The sequence below is a fragment of the Symphalangus syndactylus genome, chromosome 21 (genome assembly GCF_028878055.3).
Source record: "Symphalangus syndactylus isolate Jambi chromosome 21, NHGRI_mSymSyn1-v2.1_pri, whole genome shotgun sequence".
NCBI lineage: Eukaryota > Metazoa > Chordata > Mammalia > Primates > Hylobatidae > Symphalangus > Symphalangus syndactylus.
In genome coordinates, this window is record NC_072443.2 from 56,875,680 (window position 1) to 56,897,265 (window position 21,586).

Sequence of the window (21,586 nt, forward strand, 5' to 3'; positions counted from 1 at the left end):
CTCCTCTCTTACAGGCAAGCAGAAGAATTCCTGGGAGGTCGAGGTTCCTCTGGCTAGTGCAGGGCAGATGATCACTAAGTCAGAGGGGCAGGCCGCAGCTGTACATTTCCCCAGTGCCCAGCCAGGAAACCCATTCTCCTCCCTTGCCAGCCCATATGTTTGTTTCCTCCTGTGCTCAGGTGCTTCTGGTCTGGAAGCGGCATCTGTATGTTCAGTTGCTTTCATCTCAGTCCTACTATGTTAGGTCAGACAGATGGGACAGTTGCAGCCGTTCATCTTTGGTGTCAGAACCAGGTTTCAGTCCTGTCCTCTCTTCTTTCCTCTCTGGATTAGTTTCCTGGGGCTGCCAGAATAAAATTCTGCAGACTGGGTGGTTTAAACAACAGAAATGTATTAACTCATTGGTCCTGGAGGCTGGAAGTCTGAGATCAAAGAGTCAGTGGGCTTATTTCTCTGGCAGGCTCTCTCCTTGGCTTGCAGATGGCCGCCTTCTCTTCTCCCGTGTCCTCGCATGGTGGCCTTTCTGTAATGTGTCTTTGTCCTAATCTCTTGTTATAGGGACAACAGTCAGATTGGATTAATGACCTCATTTCACCTTAATTACCTCTTTAAAGTCTCTGTCTTCAAATACAGCCATGTTCTCTGCAGTACTGGGGTTCAGGACTTTAACGTGTTAATTCCAGGGGTGGGCATGGTTCAGCCAATGAACTCCCCTTCCTCCCGACCCCTCCCCCTCTCTTCTCCGCCTTCCTCCCTCCTCAGTTGTCTTCCTCCCATTTATTTTCCTCAACCAGTGAAGCATCTTGCACACCTAGAAAGATGATGGAAGTTGGGGAGTCTAAATCCCAGGTTTCTACTTGCAGTGCTTCCATCAATCAGCTTTGTGACCTTGAGAAATTCACTTAATTCTTGAAACACTAGTTTCCTCGGCTGCAAGGCGGGAGCTGTTCTTCCCCGCCTCCCTCACAGGGCTGCATTAAGAAAAGTCAGAACAATAGATCATGTTGTAATATGCTTATAAAATAAAATACACTCATAGAAGATACAGGAAGGCTTCTACAAAGTATAGTGTGTATGAAATGATTTAGATTCCTTGAAATTCTAGTGAAGATGGCATATGCTTCACTTCTACCAGTTTTATTGTGCTATTGTTATCCTTAACTATTAGTAGTCCAAGATAGAGGCTGTACTCTCTCAACACAATCTCATCTTTGCTCTTAAAAAAAAGAGTAGAGCTGCTCACACCAAGCCCAGTCCAGGGTGTGGACCCTGCACAGCCCTTCCCAGTCCAGCCGGCTCCCCCGAGGCGAGGTCGGGCTCTGCAGGATTAGAGCTGAGCCTGGGGCCGCCCAGAGCAGAGCATTATAGTATGAGAGGTGCTTTGTGTTGCCACCCAAGGGCTGGGGGAATTGCAGGCGATCCTTGCGCTTGGGCAGACAGCACGTCACGGCTTTTATCTGCCGGCTCGCATTGCAATGGGCGTCCCATAAAAAAAGAAAAAAGTGAGCCAGAATGGGGCTAGCCACAAGTTGAACAATTTGAAGGAGATTGACTTCACGGTGTCTTGTCCCCAGCTGCTCGACCGTGAGACAAAGAAGTATTATTTGAAAGAAAGTGAGTAAGCCCCTGGCTGCCGGGGGCTTCTCCCCTGCACAGTGATGAGAGGGTGAGATCTGAGAGGGGCGTGGAATGTGGGAGCAGGGTCCTCTTAGCAGGGTGCCCTCTCGCCAGGACATGATGTCAGTCGGTTGCCATGGGCTGTGGTCAGCCTGAAGGAGACACATCAGTGCAGCACGGCTGGCTTGGCCGACTGAGCTATGGTTTTGCTTCTTTGATTTAGGTTCAAACATGATAAAGGGGCTGGGAGGGGGGCTGAACATAAAGCCTTAGACACAGTGGAGATTTAAATTGTGGACTTAAACTCTGTTGGGCACAGCATAGAGATCTTTGTCAAAAATCTATCCTTAAAAGTTACAGCAAGATACATTTGACTATATTTTACCCTCTCCTTCTCCATAAAGACATTCTCATTTCACCCTGTGCTGTTGGTCTAATCTCCAGAAAATGCCCACAAATACCATTATTTTGATTAATTGCTCGGAGCCATGCCATCGCCTCCTATGCAGCCTACACCCTAATCTGGCAATGAGCCCGCACAGTTGGTGAGGGGCCATGTGGCTGAGACCCGGGTTCCCATGCTAACGCTGCCTTATCCCTGGGAGAGTCCATTAATCCCCCTGAAACCCAATCACTCGCCCCATCTCTGTGTTGAAGGTCATGGCCTTGATGTTCTGTTCTATGAAAATCGAATCTGCATTTGGTGGACCAGATTCTATTTGTCCAGGTTTCAGCTGGCTATAACTTTCTTTTAGTATTCGAATAAATGAATGTTGCTGGAACTTTGAGAACTAAAAGAGTCCTTGTTTTTTAATGAAATCTCCCTTAATCATGAGATGCTAATAATTAGCTAATTCTCAAAATATTTTGTTAGTTGATTACTTTGTTGAATCTGCTTTTTCTACCACTATGTAAAGTGTGCTGTAAAAGTTTGGAAAGTATTTCTTGATTAGCAGTAAAAGGAAACTTAACTTTAGAAGATACATCTATTATGTAAGATGTAGTCCATTAGAGCCAAAAGTAGGCTGTCAAGATGATCTAATCAAACCACTTAATTTTATGAGTAAAGAAACAGAGGTTAGGCCAGGCTCGGTGGTTCAGGCTTGTAATCCCAGCACTTTGGGAGGCCAAGGCGGGTAGATAACTTGAGATCAGGAGTTCTGGACTACCCTGGCCAACATGGTAAAACTCCATCTCTACTAAAAAATTTTTAAAAAAGTAGCCAGGCATGGTGGCGAGTGCCTGTAGTCCCAGCTACACTCGGGAGGCTGACGGAGGAGAATCACTTGAACCCAGGAGGCAGAGGTTGCAGTGAGCCAAGATCTCGCCACTGCACTCCAGTCTGGGCAACAGAGTGAGACACTGTCTCCAAAAAAAAAAAAAAAAAAAAGAAATGGAGGTTGAAGAGACCAGTGCTGTTTTGAAGCCTGTGGAGTTAGGTTCTGTGTGAATCATTATTTTATGTACCACTGAAAAAGAAGCAATCTTGGCTGTTAATATATGCCAATTATTTGTAAGATAAACTTCAGTCTTAGCAATATTAAAATGTAGGAAATAGTCTTAAGATCTTTGAGATATGGTAATAACAGGATTATATAATGGGGTTACATTTTCCACGGTTCCTCCCTGTCCTCCTCCCCTCTTTCCATTTTGACTTTGAAAGCAGAATTTTCTTGTGATATTTTATCAAAATCATATTATAGCACAGCATAAAGCAAGGTGATTCTCTTTTTTCATTTCTCTCTGTTAAACTTCTCTGCCATCGAAATAAACATGCTGATTCTTGTGAAATCTTAGGCCAAAATCTTTGCTTATCTTCTTTGGGGAAATTTGAAGGAATATTGTTTATCCATATATTAGAATTGCCACCATGCCAAAAAACCACAGGAGTTAATTTTGTGTATATTAGGCATTTTTCTTCATTTTATCTAGGCATTTTTCTAACAGGTGCATAGATAAAATTATCTCCATGTAAAAGGCCAAATACATTTAAAAAATAAAACTTCTTTAGTTGTCATTGGGAATTTGAAAGAAGTAAAACTGACAGTTTTAGTTAAGCCAACTTGTAAAGCTTAAAATACGGGGTTACTCAGCTCAGATCTTCCTTCTGTTTATTCTTGAAAAAGAAAGATAATCTTTTCTCCTTTTTCAATTGCCAGACCATTGTGAAATTTAGGATACATGTTAGGACAAGAGGAAAAAGCCTCTTGCACTCCCAAGATAAGTTCCTTTTGGTGTATGTACTTTTGCCTCCTACCCTTGCAGTCAGGGTCGGTATACATTTCATCATTTATTTTTGTGACTGTACTTTGCACAGCCTTCAACGTGTCACAGGCACTGGACACACTGATTAAAAGCTGAGCTGCAGCTTTATAGGATGTGATGAATCCAAGAGCCCAAGTCACCTCAAGTGGTTCACTGATTTGACTTTTTCTAGCTTAATAAATAATGTTTTAAAAATTATCTGACTTTAATATTGCAGGGAGATGTAACTATAATAACAAAAGGTTTGTTTTTATTTCTGGGGAAATTCATGAATGCCTGTTCTTAATTGTTTTAATAGTTTAGTGTGAAAAGCCTGAGAGAAAAAAGAATCTAATGATATTGGAGCCTTATACTGCTTATATTCTTATTTTGGAGGAGGAAGAGTTAACATTTCTACTGAGACATAATTCACATACTATACAATTCACCCATTTAAAGTCTACAATACACTTCAGTGGTTTTTAGCGTATTTAGAGTTATGCAACTTTTATCACAATCAATTTTAGAAGGTTTTTGTCATTCCCCAAAGAAATCTGCCACCCGTGAACTGTCACCTCTCATTCCCCCTTCTCCCAGCCCCCAGCACCGACTCACCTGCTTTCTGCCTGTGAGCCTCCCTCTTCTGACATTTCATAGAAATGGAATCAGACAGTAGGTGGCCTTTTATGTCTGCTTTCCTTCACTCAGCATACTGTTTTCTAGGTTCATCTGTGCCATGGCATGAATCAGTATCTTACTCCTTTTTATAGCTGCATAATATTTCATCATGGATATTTCATTTTTTACATCTATTAGTTCATGGACATTTTGGTTGTTTCCACTATTTAGCGATTTTAATAATGCTGCTATGAACATGCATGTACAAGCTTTTGTGTGGACATGTTTTCATTTCTCTTGGTTATGTACCCACAACAAGAATTGCTAGGTTATGTGGTAACTCTGTGTTTCATCAGTTGAGGAGCCGTCAGACTGTTTTCCACCGTGGCCATGCTGTGTCCGGAGTTGGTTCCTTCTGGTGGGTTCTTGGTCTCGCTGTCTTCAAGAATGAAGCTGGGGACCTTTGCAGTGAGTGTTACAGCTCTTAAAGGTGGCATGGACCCAAAGAGTGAGCAGCAGCAAGATTTATTGTGAAGAGCAAAGGAACAAAGCTTTCACAGCGTAGAAGAGTACCTGAGTGGGTTGCCGCTGCTGGCTGGGGTGGCCAGCTTTTATTCCCTTATTTGTCCCTGCCCATGTCCTGCTCATTGGTCCATTTTACAAAGTGCTGATTGGTCCATTTTACAAACCTCTAGCTAGCCACAGAGAGCTGATTGATGCGTTTTTACAGAGCACCGATTGGCGCATTTTACAAACTTCTAGCTAGCCACAGAACACTGATTGGTGCGTTTTACAATCCTAGCTACAGAGTGCTGATGGTGCATTTTACAGTCCTCTTGTAAGGCAGAAAAGTTCTGCAAGTCCCCACCCAACCCACAAGTCCAGCTGGCGTCACCTCTCAATGCCACTTTACAATTCTACCAGCAGCGTACACGTGTTCCAACTTCTCCACATCCGTGCTAACACTTTTGTATTGTCTTTTGATCATAGCCATCCTAACAGGTGTTAGTGGTAGCTCTTTGTGGTATTGATTTGCATTTCCTTGATGGCTGATGACATTGGACATCTGATATGGTTTGGCTGTGTTCCCACCCAATCTCATCTTGAATTATAGCTCCCATAATTCCCACGTGTTGTGGGAGGGACCCGGTGGGAGATAACTGAGTCATGGGGGTGGTTTCCACCATACTGTTCCCGTGGTAGTAAGTCTCACAAGATCTGATAGTTTTATAAGGGAACACCCCTTTCTCTCATTCTCATTCTCTCGTCTGCCACCATGTAAGACACGCCTTTCGGCTTCCTCCATGATTGTGAGGCCTCCCCAGGCATGTGGAACTGTGAATCCATTAGGCCTCTTTTTTTTTATAAATTACCCAGTCTTGGGTATGTCTTTATCAGCAACATGAGAACAGACTAATACAACATCTTTCCATGTGCTTATTGGCTATTTTCATATCTTCTCTTGGGAAATGCCTATTTAGATCTGTTTCTATTTTTTGTTATCTTTTTAATTGTTGTAAGAGTTCTTCATATATTTTTAAATAGATCTTTTAACACTCCTTATTCTATAGCATCTTTGATCTTTAACATATCCTCAAGCTCTGTAAACTGCCCGTCCTGTCACCTTGCCTCATTGATTCAGTAGGTCAGTTGTGCTGTGCACTCTCAGGTTTATTAAATGAATTAAATGCTACCTGCTTCCAGGAGCACAAAATAAAGTAGGGAGGGAAGCACCAGAGTGATAAGTTTCTATAGCTGTTCAGAGGAAGAGGAGATGACCTTCAGCTGGAGGAATCAAGGAGGACAGCCTGATGGAGGAGGCATTTTAAGTGGTTTTTGCAGGATGCATGAACTTAAATGAGAAGATTGAGGGAAGAACAAGTTCTCTGTGGAATGGTGATGAGTCTAGTTTAACTTTTTGGGCTGAAATTTTCAGGGCTCATAAAGAGGAATACTAGGAATGAAAATGAGAAAGGCAGTTGGGGTTTCGAATACAGAAGTCTGCAGTCACTGGATATCTGGGGTGAGGATGGGCCAACGTGCTGAGAGTGGCGCTTTGGAAGATGGAATTCACAGAGCTGTGTAGGATTGGGGGTGGGCGGGGGCGCGGGGGGATTGAAAGCAGCCCTGCTGGGTTTCCATCTCAGAGACTGAGGTGCACTAGAAGACAGAAAGGCCTGTAGTTAAACTCCTGTAAAAGTTGTTCAATCTCACGGTTTCCAAATTTATTTGACCCCAGGGTCACCCTTGTTTTTTTCGATGAATAACATCTGAGGTACATACCTTGAGTTTTGCTGTCATAGTTCACAATTAAACAAGTAACAATTTCTTAGTAAATGTTGGTTAGTTGGTTGACCACTTGTTGATCATAGAATTGCATCAGTAATTCTAAGAGCTGGAAAGAACATGACACATTAGTTAGTCCAGCTCCTTGTTGTATGGAGGGAGGCCCAGAGAGGGGAAGCACGTGCCCACATTCACCCCATCCTAAATAAAGGAAGAGTCAAGATTGCAACGCAAGTGTCCTGTCTCCCAGACCAAATGTTTGCTTCAGTTTTACTAAAATAATTTTAACCCCACCAGACATACAGCAGTTACCACTCTTGTCTAAAATACAAGTGTTGGGTTAGGGCCGTCTAGGGAGGGGCCCCAACGATGCATAAAGGCACATAAGTCAACGGACCTGTCCCTGACCTTATGTGCAGATTCTTTTCCTTTGCTCTAAGCCTTGTGTGAGGCTGCACAGTCTTATGATGAGGCGTTGTCTGATTGCAGAGGCCATGGGTTCTTGCCTCCAGCTAACCTGTTAACTGGAGGATCCTGGGTAAGTCACGCTATGTTTTGGGGCACAGCTTCGTCATCCATCAAATGAGGCAAACTGTGCTTCCTGGGCTCCTTCCAGCGCCGGCAAACTGAGATACTGAAGTACTACAGCATGCATTTACCACTGTCTCCAGGGGACCTGGTGGAGGCTTCTGTCACAGTCCCTGGTAAAGGACACCTGGAGTGCCTTCATGGGGCCTGTAGCCCCAGTCCCACCCCCATCTGTGGGTTAGAAATCTCCAGTGTTTTCTGAGGATTCTTGTGGAATTTTTTTCTATGTTAGACATCAGTGATTCAGTCTTAAAGATAAGCACTGCATCCGTTGGATGAACTTAAAAACGCAAACAAGCACGAGAATTTTTACTAGGATGGAAACTGGGGAGGGGAGTGGGAATGTTGTTCTTAACCCAAGGGTTTTGCTTTCCGCGTCACAGCGTATGCTGGTGGAATGAGTGATGGCTCCTTTTTTGGAGTGATTTCAGTCTGTTGCTGTAGTGGTTGTTTTCCATAGCAACTCTTGTTGCTACACAGCTGGCATCTGATGAAATGATGACCATAGTTCGGGGGTCCAAGCCCGAGGACTCCTCATCCCCTCGCATCCTGCCAGGGGTGTTGAGAAACCCTGGGTGGAGAGGAGGGTCAGCTGGTGCCATTTTGATAAGGTTTGATTTGCAGTTGCTGTGTTCCTGGGGGTATCATCAGGGCTTCCCAGAAAGTTAGCTGGGCTTGGGCTTCTGAACACTTTCCCTTGGAAACACCCTCTTCTCTCTTTGTGGAGGAGGAAGTATCACAAAGAAGGGAGATAATTAGAAAGGATATTTTTCTAATTTATGAAGGTATAAAGATGAGCGCTGCTTTTTTTTGTTTTTTAAAATGAAAAATTACTAAATAGGGAGTATAGGCCAACCAAGATCATACTGAATTTCTGAGTGTGGCAGGCCAGCGTGAGGACTGTGTTTTAGGTATCTCATTTAAAATGGAAAGTTCCAGTTTGCTTTGGGGCCAGAATCCTTAAAAGAAATCCTGGCTGGAGGTATATTATGGGTCACTGTATATTTGCTAGTTTATATCTTGCTGAGTAAATTGGCCAAGTTTTTATTTTTCCTGGTAAATATTCAGACGGTTTTTCCTCACTCCTTTCTCCAACAAAATCATATTTGTCATATGTGTATGAAGTAAATGACTGTTAACACTGTCCACACATCTGTGATGATATGAAAATTAGTGGTGGCAAACAAAGATTCCTTTTCTTAGGTACCACAAGGCCTCAGATGAAGTTGACTTTATCCTCGTATTACTCTCAAATTGTGACCAAATGGAAACAAAATTGGTCAGGTCCAAGAGACCAAAATGTACAGCACAACAAAAGGGTTATTATTTGTGAAAAATTTAGGTGCTCCCCCCATGTGACTTAGAAAGTTTGAAGTTTTCTCTTAATCATTCGTCTTTATAAAGTTTAGAAGGTACACAACCTTTATTACTATGAAGGGCTATGCTTATTTTAATTCACAGCGAGGCACAAAGTGATTGCCTAGTACAAAACCTTCTAAAATAGTAATGAAAAACACCAAGATGTCAAATCAAATGGAAATTTGGACCCTAATTTGATTGCCTGACTTCGAAACCTGTTTCAGAACTGCACCTACCTACATATTATGCTTGTGATAAGTTATATGCTGAAGCTTTGTGCTGATAATATTTTAAAGTGCAAGTTTTAGTGTACTATAAGAATTAAACATTTATTTCCCATTAAACAATGTATTTATATTTCTTTTAACTTTAGGGGCAAATGTGTGAACTATTAGCCCATAAACTTTCCTCATTCTTCTAAAAGAAATTAAATACCAAGACTACAATTAAAAAAAAAAAAACAAAAACAGAACAAGCAGGAAAAGTGAGTTGGGCATAGTGGTTTCATGAATGCAGTGAGGTCATTCTCCTGTCCACATCGAGTGGAATACCCACACGTGAAAAGACCTTTGGTGTTTTAAATTAACTTTTGAAATTGTTTACAGCACATGCTTTTTGCCTCCCCCCAGCTATTTTATTGCAACTGTTTATTTTAAACTCTACCCTAAAGAGTGATTGTGCTAGAAAACCACGTTGATGTAAAATGTCTCATGGTTGGCAGCTAACCACACTCAAACCATGTTCAGAGGATGGCAGGCGGCCCCGTCCCATTGCCAAAAACTTTCCACTGGGAGTAGTTTTGTAAGGGGCTGGCTGGGCGGGCGGGGAGCTTGGGGGACTGAGATGGGGGCCTTTCTCCTGCTTCGTGACCACATCATCTCTCTCTGCGTAGGTGAAGCTGCTCTCAGGGGAGAACCCAGAATGCAGACCCTGCCGGTGGCCTCTGCCCTCAGCAGTCACCGCACTGGCCCTCCCCCAATCAGCCCCAGCAAGAGGAAGTTCAGCATGGAGCCAGGTGACGAGGACCTAGACTGTGACAATGACCACGTCTCCAAGATGAGTCGCATCTTCAACCCCCATCTGTGAGTTCCTGTGTTCTTATTTTGGCTTAAGGGTGCTCCGTGCTGGGGCCCTATTTGTTTTGCAACTTTGTGCTAATTCTGATGTTACCATTTGCATACTTTATTTGAAAAGGATATTATTTACAAAAGAAAAATAGTGCTCATCTGCCAGAAAGAAGGTAGTAAACTCATTTTGATAACTCGTGGTGAGATGGAAGTCTGACTTCCCTCCAGCCTACTTGTAGGACTTTCCGCATGTTAAACTCCACAGAAGTTAATGTCCCCTTAGAACTTCTGCGAGTAGTCGAGTAGTCGTCTGCTAAGCTTCGCTTTTTTTTGCCTGTACATATTGATTGTTTTTAGGAGAGTCAACGTTTAGTGAATGTCATTATGCACCAGACAAATAGAAGGGAAGCTCAGCACCTTTTTGACCGAGCAGACGTCTGTAAAGTTCTTACTCAGGAGTCTAGGATTGTACACACGAAGAAGTAAGTGTTCATCCCACCTTATGTGCCCCTGGTACAAACTTGGGACCTTCCCATAAAAGGAAGCCAGCTTCCTATGCTCATGACAAGGTGCCACTCATCACATCCAGCCAGTCCTTGATCTGCCACTGACTGTCTACCTTCTTGACACGAATTGCTTCAACTCTTTGGGCCTCAGTTTTGTTATTTGTGAAACACAGGCTGAAACCACAGGTCTCTGAATCTGTGCAATGTCACCATGTTTCCATTGGAAAAGCCTCCTGCTTCCATGCACCCGGCTTCTCCCCTTTGCACTCTCCTCTCGGCACACACCCTCCTCGCAAAGGGAGAGGCTTCTCCCCAGTTTTCAGGACTTGGAGACGCCCCACCAGCTGCCCAGAGAGTCTACGGTACAGTGGTGAGGGCAGTTGGTGTTCTCGGAGTTATATTGCCAATCCTGGCAAGGTTGCACTGAGTATTGGAGGGAGTAGCTTTGCGTGTGCAGGTACAGAGGTCCTCCTTCCCCCTTCCCAAGCGCTCACTCCAGCATGAGTCATTGTTTCCTCATTAGTAAAGATGCTCCAATTCCTGAGGGCACTGCTGTTTCCCCACAGGAAGGTAGAGCAGGGAGGGCTCCTCCTTGGAGGCAGAGCTTCCGCAGAGAGGTGGCCCAGCTCCCGCCTCTGCTGCCTCAGCTCTAGCGTCCTAGCATTCCGCTCATTCCAGTCAGCTTGGACTGTTGTGTTCAGTCATAAGACACTGACAGAGGTATTTATCCTCAAATAAATCACTGCAGTGTTAGTCAGAGGCTGAGCCTGCAGTCTGGAGTCCTGGAATTTGCTACCATCAGGAATCCAGCAGGAAGGCCCTACAAACAATGCACTCCGCAGGCAGGGCTAGCTTAACTCCTGGGTGCTCAACTCTTGCAGTTCATTCTTTTATTCCTACGAATTTCTTATACTTTCCCATCTGCTTTTCCCAAACCCAAATAAGAGCATTTGGTATTTTTTTTTTTTTTCTTTTCATAAGTAAGAAAGGGGAAGGCAGCCTGCAGACAAACATGCCTTAATTTAAATCCTGATTCTGCCACACAACAGCTGTGAGGCTTTGGACAAGTCACTTAATTTAGCTGGGCCCAGTATCCTTGACAGTTATATCGTTGTCATTGGACAATGACAATGGTAATAGTTAATGTATAGAGCTATTATGAGGACTAGAGTTAAAATATGCAAAGAGCTTGGCACGGTATAGCACTTAGTTGATGGGAGCTGTTATTTTTATTCCATTGTTCAGATAGTGGTTATGATGATAGAGAATAAGAATATATACATATGTATATATGGTGGATTTAATGTTTGATAGTATGTGCCTTTTAATCAAAATGCCTGGGTTCAATTCCCACTTTATCTTTATCTTTCATCACAGATAATGTCAATTCCTTCCTCATAGGATTATTGTAAGGACTTAAGTATGGTGCCTGGCAGATAGTAAGTACTCAGCTTTAGTCAATGTTAATATTATTATTAGAATATTAAAATGTTCAGAAAATAATTTTTGGCTAGGCGCAGTGGCTCACACACCTGTAATCCTAGCACTTTGGGAGGCCAAGGTGGGTGGATCACCTGAGGCCAGGAGTTTGAGACCAGCCTAGGCAACATGGTGAAACCCCGTCTCTACTAAAAATACAAAAAACTAGCTGGGTGTGGTGGTGCATGCCTGTCATCCCAGCTACTTGGGAGGCTGAGGCATGAGAATCGCTTGAACCTTGGAGGCGGAGGTTGCAGTGAGCCAGCTGAGACTCTTGTCTTAAAAAAAAAAAAAAGGGCCGTGCGCGGTGGCTCACACTTGTAATCCCAGCACTTTGGGAGGCCGAGGTGGGCGGATCACGAGGTCAGGAGATCGAGACCACGGTGAAACCCCGACTCTACTAAAAATACAAAAAATTAGCCGGGCGTGGTGGCGGGCGCCTGTAGTCCCAGCTACTCGGAGAGGCTGAGGCAGGAGAATGGCGTGAACCCGGGAGGCGGAGCTTGCAGTGAGCTGAGATTGCGCCACTGCACTCCAGCCTGGGCGACAGAGCGAGACTCCGTCTCAAAAAAAAAAAAAAAAGAAGGCTGGGGGCGGTGGCTCACGCCTGTAATCCCAGCACTTTGGGAGGCTGAGGCAGGTGGATCACGAGGTCAAGAGATCCAGACCATCCTGGCTAACACGGTGAAACCCCGTTTCTGCTAAAAATACAAAAAATTAGCCGGGCATGGTGGCGGGCGCTTGTAGTCCCAGCTACTCGGGAAGCTGAGGCAGGAGAATGGCGTGAACCTGGGAGGCGGAACTTGGAGTGAGCCGAGATCGTGCCACTGCACTCCAGCCTGGGCGACAGAGCGAGACTCCATCTCAAAAAAAAAAAGAAAAAGAAAAAATAATTTTGTAGCTCTCTTGGTGGCTACAGATAAGACCTTGATGTATGGGTCTGTGATGACACTATAAATAATTTTAAGTGTAAATAATAGAATCCTCAAATTTTATGTGCAAATCACAATTGACATTATTATACAAAGTTTTAGGAAAATAGAAACAGGAGTAACCTCCTCTCTCAGACTCCCTTACACCAGCCAGGTGACTCCCCCCCTCATTTTCTTTTATTGTGGTAAAAAATATATATATTATAAACTGTATTTTCTTAACCGTTTTTAAGTGTACAGTGTAAGTGTTAGGTAACAGGGGTATCTTAATGGTGCCGGTTCCGGGTTCTTCTCCCCTCCTTGACCGGGCACTGTCTGAACCCGCCAAAGGAGGGCCAATCAGAAAGAAGCATCTCCCGCCTTCCCTTGTGCCCGCCCCACGTAGGCCCAAGGGATATAAAACCCAGCACACCAGCAGCTCTCTCCTCTCCTCTCCTCTCCTCTCCTCTCCTCTCCTCTCCTCTCCTCTCCTCTCCTCTCCCCTCCTCTCCCCTCCCCTCCCCTCCCCTCCCCTCCCCTCCCCTCCCCTCCCCTTCCCTCCCTTCTCTCTCTTCTCTCTCTTCTCTTCTTTTCTCTCTCTCCCCCGCGCGACCTGACCTCTACCTCTCCAATAAAGATCTCTTGGCTGCCACCGGTGTCGTCTCTGACTAGCCTGTTGCCTTTCAGTAAGGAGGAAAGGCGATCGGTGTGTGGTTAGGTCCTTCTGAGTGTTACTTGTTTACTGTGTGATAGTTATTAATTTTAGTAACATTACCATTGTTTGTACTGTGTTTTCTAAGAGCCTAATGACAGATTTCACAGGCAGATTGGAAAGATACTGCCTGTCTGTCTTCTTCGTGTTGTAGGGTATTTAGTGCTGCTGTTTGATGAAATGTTTCCTATTTGGGCTATAGCATGCTTCCTCCTTTATATTTAATGCCTAAGAAGTTATCTGCAATAAATTACAGATTCATAATTATTTGAAAAGGAATAGCCTAGTGTATCTGTCTCTTTAAGGAGATTACAAAATGGTTTTTGTGTTTTATCTTCTTAGAGTTTGTTAATGACATATAATGAAAATGTGATGTTTTTTATCACTAAAACAATCACAATAATTCTGGGGAAAGGAGTGTTATTGGAAAAGAGTTTTGGCTGGGTGTGCTAGCTCATGCCTGTAATCCCAGCACTTTAGGAGGCTGAGGCAGGCAGATTGCTTGAGCCTAGGAGTTTGAGACCAGCCTGTGCAATATAGCAAGACCCCCATCTCTACAAAAATTTTTTTAAATTAGCTTGGCCTGGTGGAGTGCTCCTTTGCTCCCAGCTACTTGGGAGGCTGAGGTGGGAGGATAGCTTTAGCCCAGGAGTTTAAGACTGCAGTGAGCTGTGATCACACCACTGCACTCCAGCCAGGGTACAAAAGGGAGACCTTGCCTCTAAAAAAGGAAGGAAGGGAGAGAGGGAGGAAGAAAGAAAAATAGTTTCGGTAGCTAGCTAACAAGGCCTGAAAGGTGCATGGTTTGGCTGCATTTTATTATAAGCATCATGTGGAGACATTTTCTAGTAGAAAGATGGAGAGATCAGGTGGCTCTGAGTCAGAGTAAGAAGCGACAGAGGCCGGGCAAGGTGGCGCGTGCCTGTAATCCTAGCACTTTGGGAGGCTGAGGTGGGCAGATCACATGAGGTCAGGAGTTTGAGACCAGACTGATGGATATGGTGAAACCCTGTCTCTACTAAAAATACAAAAAAAATTAGCTGGGCATGGTGGTGTGTGCCTGTAGTCCCAGCTACTCAGGAGGCTGAGACAGGAGAATTGCTTGAATCCAGGTGGCAGAGGTTGCAGTGAGTCGAGATCACGCCATTGCACTAGCCTGGGCAACAGAGTGAGATGATGTCTTAAAAAAAAGAAAAAAGGCAACAGAGAGTAAGACTGAGTTCTATCCAGTTTGATTTAGGGGAAGGGGAAAAAAAGAGAGGTTTCCTTAGTGATTTCTTCAGAATTTTGAAAATTAGAATTCCTGGGATTTTACTCCAGCCTCTTAGGACCTGGCGTATTTGAACTCATTATTAATTTTTTTGTTGATATTGTTACCGAACCACCAGGGGTTTGGTCTAGGTCCTGCTGCTCACCACACAGAAAGCCAATGACTGGGATGAGGAGTATTGCCAAGGAAGAGGGCTTTCATTGGGTGCCACAGTCCAGGAGATGGGGCAAATCCACCTCCCTGATGGACTAAAGCTAGGGGTTTATATAGCAGGGAAGAAATGAAACAAGATTTAACAAATAGGAACTTGGGAGGAGCAAGGACACAATCATGATGAAGGAGGGTCCCGCATCTCTTTGTCTGGATATAGTGACCTGGTGGGCTTCAGTTCTTTGACACTTTTTTTTTTTTTTTTTTTGAGAGGACTGAAGGTCTTTTCCTAAGGACCTCAGATAAAGCAAATGTAAGTTTTAAGTTTTAAGACTAGAAAGGTCAATTTCTGTGTTTATCCATTAACCTATCTATGGGACTGTTGGGTTGGTTCCAATACGGTGACCCTGAGAAATACATTATTTCTGTTTATTTCTTAAGAAAAGTCTTAAGAACGTGAACGTCTGTTTGGAAGTTGAAAAGTACTCTGTGTTTGGAAAGAGTGGATTAAAGGATGGGAAGAGGTAGAGTGGGATTCATTTTGTGGAAAAATCAATAAGTTTTTTTTTTTTAATGGCCCTTGATATTCAAGTGCAATCTGGTAAGAAAGAACTCTTCCCCTTTTTCCTGCCTGCCTGCCTATTTATCTACTTATTATCCATATGGCCTCCAGGGTTTCTGTCTTAATGAACTGTGGCTGTCCCAGAGTTGACAAACAAGAACCCTGTCCACTGGTCCTGTATCCTTGTCATAACCTCTATGATTTTGTTGTGGTTGTTGAGCACTTTCTTATTTTCTGGCCTTCAAGTTGTTCTAGGCTCATCTTGTAGCCTACCTGCTCCAGCCATGGAATTAGCCGTTTTTCCAGGGGACTTCAGATCCTTTTAGTGGGGAATAGGATTTAGAAGCCCAGATCCAGGTGCTAGGTGTGTTATCGTTACTATGGATTACATAGCTTTTCATGGTAACTTATTGTTACTGTGATGACATTGCTTTTAGACTTGATTTGTCTAATAGTACGGCAGACACCAGCTACAGGTGTTGATTTAAAATTAAAATTAAAAATCTGGTTCCTCAGCTGCAGGAGTCACATTTCAAGCTCAGTGGCCACATGTGGCCGGTCGCTACCGTATCGGACAGCACAGATACAGAACATTTCTATCATCACAGGAAGTTCTGTTGAACAGCATTGTTTCGAGATCCTTTCCATGGAAAGAGCTAGGAGATAACGAGTTACTGGCGATGCTCCAGGGCTAACCCAACTCTCCCAAGCTCCTCCTCGCCCTCCCCGTTCCATACTGTATCTCCCTGGTTCACCAGTAAGAACAACATCCACACATGTACTCGTGGTCCACTCCTGCAGTGCACGTCAGGTAGTTTCAGAAGCACGGTGCCAATACCACTTTGAAAAATAAAAAGAATTCAGGATTTGTTGATGGTTTTTCCTTCTCCCATGCTGAGAGTATAATAGTCACAGGATGAATTTGAAGAGTGACTTTCCCTTTTCTCCTCAGTATTGTCGTGTTATTTGAAATATATTGTTAGGTTCATTAATTTCTGTTTGCATTCAGTTTTAGACTTTTTCCATCCTTTCAAATTTTATTTTTTGAATACGTAAGATATGAACATCCTCCCCAAAGTTAAAACTGTACTAAAAAGTATGTTTTTAATGTTACTCCCTACCCTGTCTTGTTCACGCCTTTTACTCCCTTCCCTGGAATCAAAGCATCCTTCTTGTGTTTCTGTTTTGGTAAATCAAGCAAATACATGAATGTTTTATCATTTCCCCTTCTTTCTTACATGTGCGATAACCTACTGTGTATACTTACTTTAGCCTTGGTGTTTTCTTTGTTTCTTTGTTTGTTTGTGATGGAGTTTCACTCTTGTTGCCCAGGCTGGAGTGCAATGAGGCAGTCTCGGCTCACCATAACCTCCGCCTCCTGGGTTCCAGCGATTCTCCTGCCTCAGCCTCCTGAGTAGCTAGGATTATAGGAATGTGCCACCACGCCCGGCTAATTTTATATTTTTGGTAGAGATGGGGTTTCTCCATGTTGGTCAGGCTGGTCTTGAACTCCCGATCTCAAGTGATCTGCCCACCTCGGCCTCTCAAAGTGCTGAGATTACAGGCGTGAGCCACTGTGCCTGGCCGCCTTCATGTTTTTCAATGACACATCGTGGAAATCTTTTCCTACCAGCTCCTCACTCTGGATTTCAGCTGCGTGGCACTCCATTACCTACATGCATCAAAGCTCATCCAACCAGTCTCCTATTTTTGGACATTTTGGCAATTTCAGGTGCTTTACAATACTAACAACGCTGCAGTGGATGACCTTGTGCATTTTAATATCTTGTGTATTTGTAATAGAATTAAAACTCTTGAAGGCAAACAATGGGTGCAGTGTAACAGTATGGTAAATTCATATCGGTTGTGAGAGTCATTCTAGGCTGCTTGGCCGGTAGAACCTTGAGAGGGCTCTGTGCTGAAATGAAGAGGTTGCACCTGTGTGTGTGTAGACTTAGAGTGGGATGTGTCATCTGTGAGGAAGGGAACATTTATTGAGTGCTTACTTTGGACTGGCCCTGTGCTGGACACTTGAAATATATTATGTCATTTAACTCTCACAGTAATCGTGACCCTTTAAACTAGGTAGGCACATTTCTACATCTATCTGTCTATCTCTGTCTTTTTGTCTATATCAGATTGATTTTATAAAAGCAAAAATTGAGGTTGTGAGAGGATGATGTGTCTAAGTTGTTGGCAGCTGGGATTAACCCTGCTGTGTGTGACACCAACACCAGTGATCATTTGATGATGCCATAGCTACATCCCACCTGGGGAATCACATGCAGCTTTAGAGATGCACAGCATGTATTTAAGATGACACTTGACCAGTCCAATGTCTGGCATGTGTTAGGGGAAGCTAAATAATTTTATGTTGACTTGAATTGGACCCTGTCTCGAGGGGAAGTGCTGTTTGAGCCCACGTTCCCGTTGGAGCAGGCATCCTCTCTTTGATCAGCAGTATACATTTACAGCATATTTGCCCCCGGCCACAGAATAGGGCAGAGCCCCTAGGCTCACACTGGGATCAAAGCCATGGTCACTAGCCTTGTGCTCCATCCAGCTGTGTTTGCCACAGACCCACTGAGCAACCCATAATGAATGAGGAAGGGCCCAGTGAAAGAAAACGCAGCCTCCCCTTGCTGATGGGGGGCCTTTGAAACACCGTCCTGGTGTGAGATGGGCCCCTTGTTGTCTTTGCTTCTATGACGCTTCCTTTGAAGTGTTTGCTGGAGTCCGATGTCCCGATTCTGGTGTGCCCTTGAGTGTATATTCCAGGCTTGGGCTCTCCGGTTCCTGTTGCAGCTCCTCTTCCTCTTCTTCCCTCCCTCTTCCTTTGCTTGCATTGTCCTTTCATCCTTCATTGTTCATCTGGTGTTTTGTTTTGTTTTGTTTTTTCCTGGCCCTGTCACTTCACTTTTCTCACCATAGGGGTGAATAGAAAAAGAGGGAAAAACAAACTCAAAACCACGAATTCATTCAGCTTGACAAAAGGTTGGAGGAAATCTTTGAAATCAAGTGCTGGGCATATAATAGGAACTCAGTAAGAAGAAGAAATTGATGATTGGCTAAAATGGGATTGGGGGTTTTCCCTGGATTTTATTTTTTGCAGAAGAGTTGATTATATATATGAGACCTCAAATGTTCTGCAGTATCTAGTTTTTGGTATCTGGACGTAAAATCTTTGGCAACATGATCATACCCTCTTGGGTAGCTGTTGCTTCTATGTCTTTAGAGCCTTTAGTTTGGATGTATATGGACCAGTTACCAAGAGACTATTTCACAGATTCCATGAGAGTGAAGGAAGCAATTCCTCATTTCAGGTTAAAACTGAACCCAGAGGAAATTGAAAAGCTGAGGTTATTTTAGTCCCTTGACCCTGCTAGCAACTGGGACATTGTAAACAGTAATGTGTATTTATAGGCAAAACATGTTATTGTGTTCATGTCTACATAAGCCTTAGAGAGAGGTGAACTCTTCATCATGGAGAATGATGATAGGTCCTGATTCTCAGCATCCAGAGAATTGAGAGGGCTTTTGTTTCAGGGCTTGTTAATAGCAGCAACTCGTGAGCCCTTGTGTGCTGGCACTGTGCTGCGTACTTCGTGGGCACCATCGTTTTATCCTCACAGTTCTATGAGGTGGAGACTGTCGTTATCCCTCCTTTACAGATGGTAACACTGAGAGTTCTGTAACTTGTTCGGGGTCACACACTCTGGTAAGTACCAGAGTCAGGATTCAAAACTCAGGCTGTCTGATCCTAGAGCCAGTGCTCTCAGCCACCATGGGATATTTATGTTAATAGCACACATATCCAACTGCGATGAATCATTCGATACTGGACCCTAATGCCTGATAGTTTGGGACGATGCAGCTTAAGCACTCTCAAACCACACACTACTGAGGATCTTTGGGAGGTGGGGACTGTTCATTTTAGCACACACAAAGGAGGATGGAGGGAAGTAAAGGGGTGGAGGCCCCAGGACGTTAGTAGTTCGGCACACTCCAGGTCCCCACAGCCTCACCAGGGTTCCCTCAGGGACTGTGGAAGGGGGAGTGCTGTCCAGCTGCCCCCAAGAGGCCTGAAATGAGTCTCTGTACAGGTGAGAATCCCACAGGAACAAACAAGGGTTTTCTTTATGCTCGGGAAGCTGCTTTTTAGATTGTTTTAATTCTTGTTTAAAATCTGTGGCCCAATTTTAAGTTAGTGGCCCAAGCTAATAGTAACCTTAGCCTAAAAGATTCAAACTGGAGCATTTTATAATTTGCTTTTTTTTTTTTTTTTTTTTTTTTGAGACGGAGTCTCGCTCTGTCACCCAGGCTGGAGTGCAGTGGCGCGATCTCGGCTCACTGCAAACTCCGCCTCCCGGGTTCACGCTATTCTCCTGCCTCAGCCTCTCTGAGTAGCTGGGACTACAGGCGCCCGCCACCACGCCCGGCTAATTTTTTGTATTTTTAGTAGAGACGGGGTTTCACAGTGGTCTTGATCTCCTGACCTCGTGATCCGCCCGCCTCGGCCTCCCAAAGTGCTGGGATTACAAGCGTGAGCCACCGCGCCCGGCCGTATAATTTGCTTTAAGTATTTGAAGACATGTCTTTTTTTTCCCTCCAGATTTCATAAATCAAAGCCTATGGTATGGAATCCTTCAAACTGTCTGCTCTTTCTTTCTGCCACGCCTCCTTGGCATAGTCCAAACTTGGTAGGGTCAGTGCTGAAATTCTATATTCTTTACTTTCATACGCTATCTTACAAGTATTCCCAAAGGCATTCTGGGGATTTAAGAGGATATTTTATGGTCATAAATGTAGTTGTCCTAAATTACTAATGTAGAAACTGCAATATTGTTGTTACATCGGGATTTTTAATTTTTTTAACAGCCCCCTCTACTTCGCCCCATGTATATCAGTTGTGTGTGTTTCCATTCACATTAGGGAGTATCATCACCTCGGAACTGATTCTCTGTGAGGTTTGCTTTAGAGTTGTAACCGGCCTTGCCTGAGGTGAAAGCAGAGCTGCTCTTCTCTGAGGGCCACTCTTGCATCTGCAGATTCCCTGGAAGTGTTTTGCTAATGGAGTGTGGTACCTTTAAGTAAAGGTCACAGGCCTGACCTGTGTTGTGTGGGTTTCTTGTTTGTCAGGCTAGAGGCATTTTCTCATTTTCACAGTTGAGCTGAAAACAAAGGCCTCCTTATCCGAGCAGGGAGCTGTGCTCTTAAGAGCTGACATCAGCCTTCTCCCAGCAGGCCTCGCTTCTGCCTTAAGAGTCTTCGCAGAGAGCTGGGAAGGCAGTTCCCCATCTTGCTGCTGGCATTATTTTCTGGCCAAACGATGACACAGAATGAAGAAATGCCAAGGGGGGCAGGAGTCAGAGAAGCAGAACAAAGGCTGTTCCAGGCTGCACTGGGGACTTAGGCTTTAGCCTCTGTGGTTCTAATCTGTGCCATGAAGTTTATAAAAGTGGGATGAAAACCTTGAAAGGACTTTTTTCTCAAAGAGGGATGCCTATTAGAGGACGTTTGGGGTATGTGACAGAATGTGCATTGGTCTGTGCAGAGTCACCTTTTAACATGATGCGAGTGTATTCAAAATGTAAGGAAACAAAACAACCCAGGATTCTGCTGTTTTCCTGATCCTCTGAGTGTGCTTTTTGGAATGCTGTCTTCACGAACATGCTTCTGCTCTGGGCACATATGCAGCAGCTGTTTTTATCCGTAGCTAGAGGATTAACCTCGACATTGCCTATGACCTTCATAGAACTCTTACTATGACACAAAACCAGTTTGTCCTGAATGTATATGAAGTGCTGTCCCAAATCTACGTTAATAGATTTGATTGAAGACTGGGAAGAGAAATGCTAAGAAATTTGGCTAGGTGTGGCTATTGATGGTTCTTTTATTTTCCTCTGATTTCTTGCTGATGAAACAATTATTTGCCTGTGTCACATGCAGCTGGAACATAGCAAGGTGGTTTACAAGCTCCACATTCTGTATCTGGTGTAGTTTTTACTTAATAAATGGTAGGTCTTGCTCTCTATCCATTTTGCTGTTTCTGTGGGTTAAAAGACACACACACACACACACACACACACACACACACACATACACAGTCTTCATTTTGAAATTTCTTCACAGATTGTCTCCAAAACATAATTAGAAGGCTTAATGTTGCAGTAATGTTCTGGGTCTGGCAGTAGCTAGAAACTGTGCCAGACAAGGG

At 43.9% G+C, this 21,586-nt stretch overlaps 1 protein-coding gene across 4 annotated transcripts in view; it reads left to right on the forward strand.

Moving 5' to 3' along the window:
- VGLL4 (vestigial like family member 4) overlaps window positions 1–21,586 on the forward strand; it is a 171,052-nt gene that overhangs the window by 115,229 nt on the left and 34,237 nt on the right. For all 4 annotated transcript variants that reach the window (XM_055259870.2, XM_055259871.2, XM_055259872.2 and 1 more), the window contains one exon: window positions 9,605–9,794. In XM_055259870.2, the coding sequence (XP_055115845.1) occupies window positions 9,605–9,794 (190 nt within the window). The remainder of the gene's footprint in view (window positions 1–9,604; window positions 9,795–21,586) is intronic.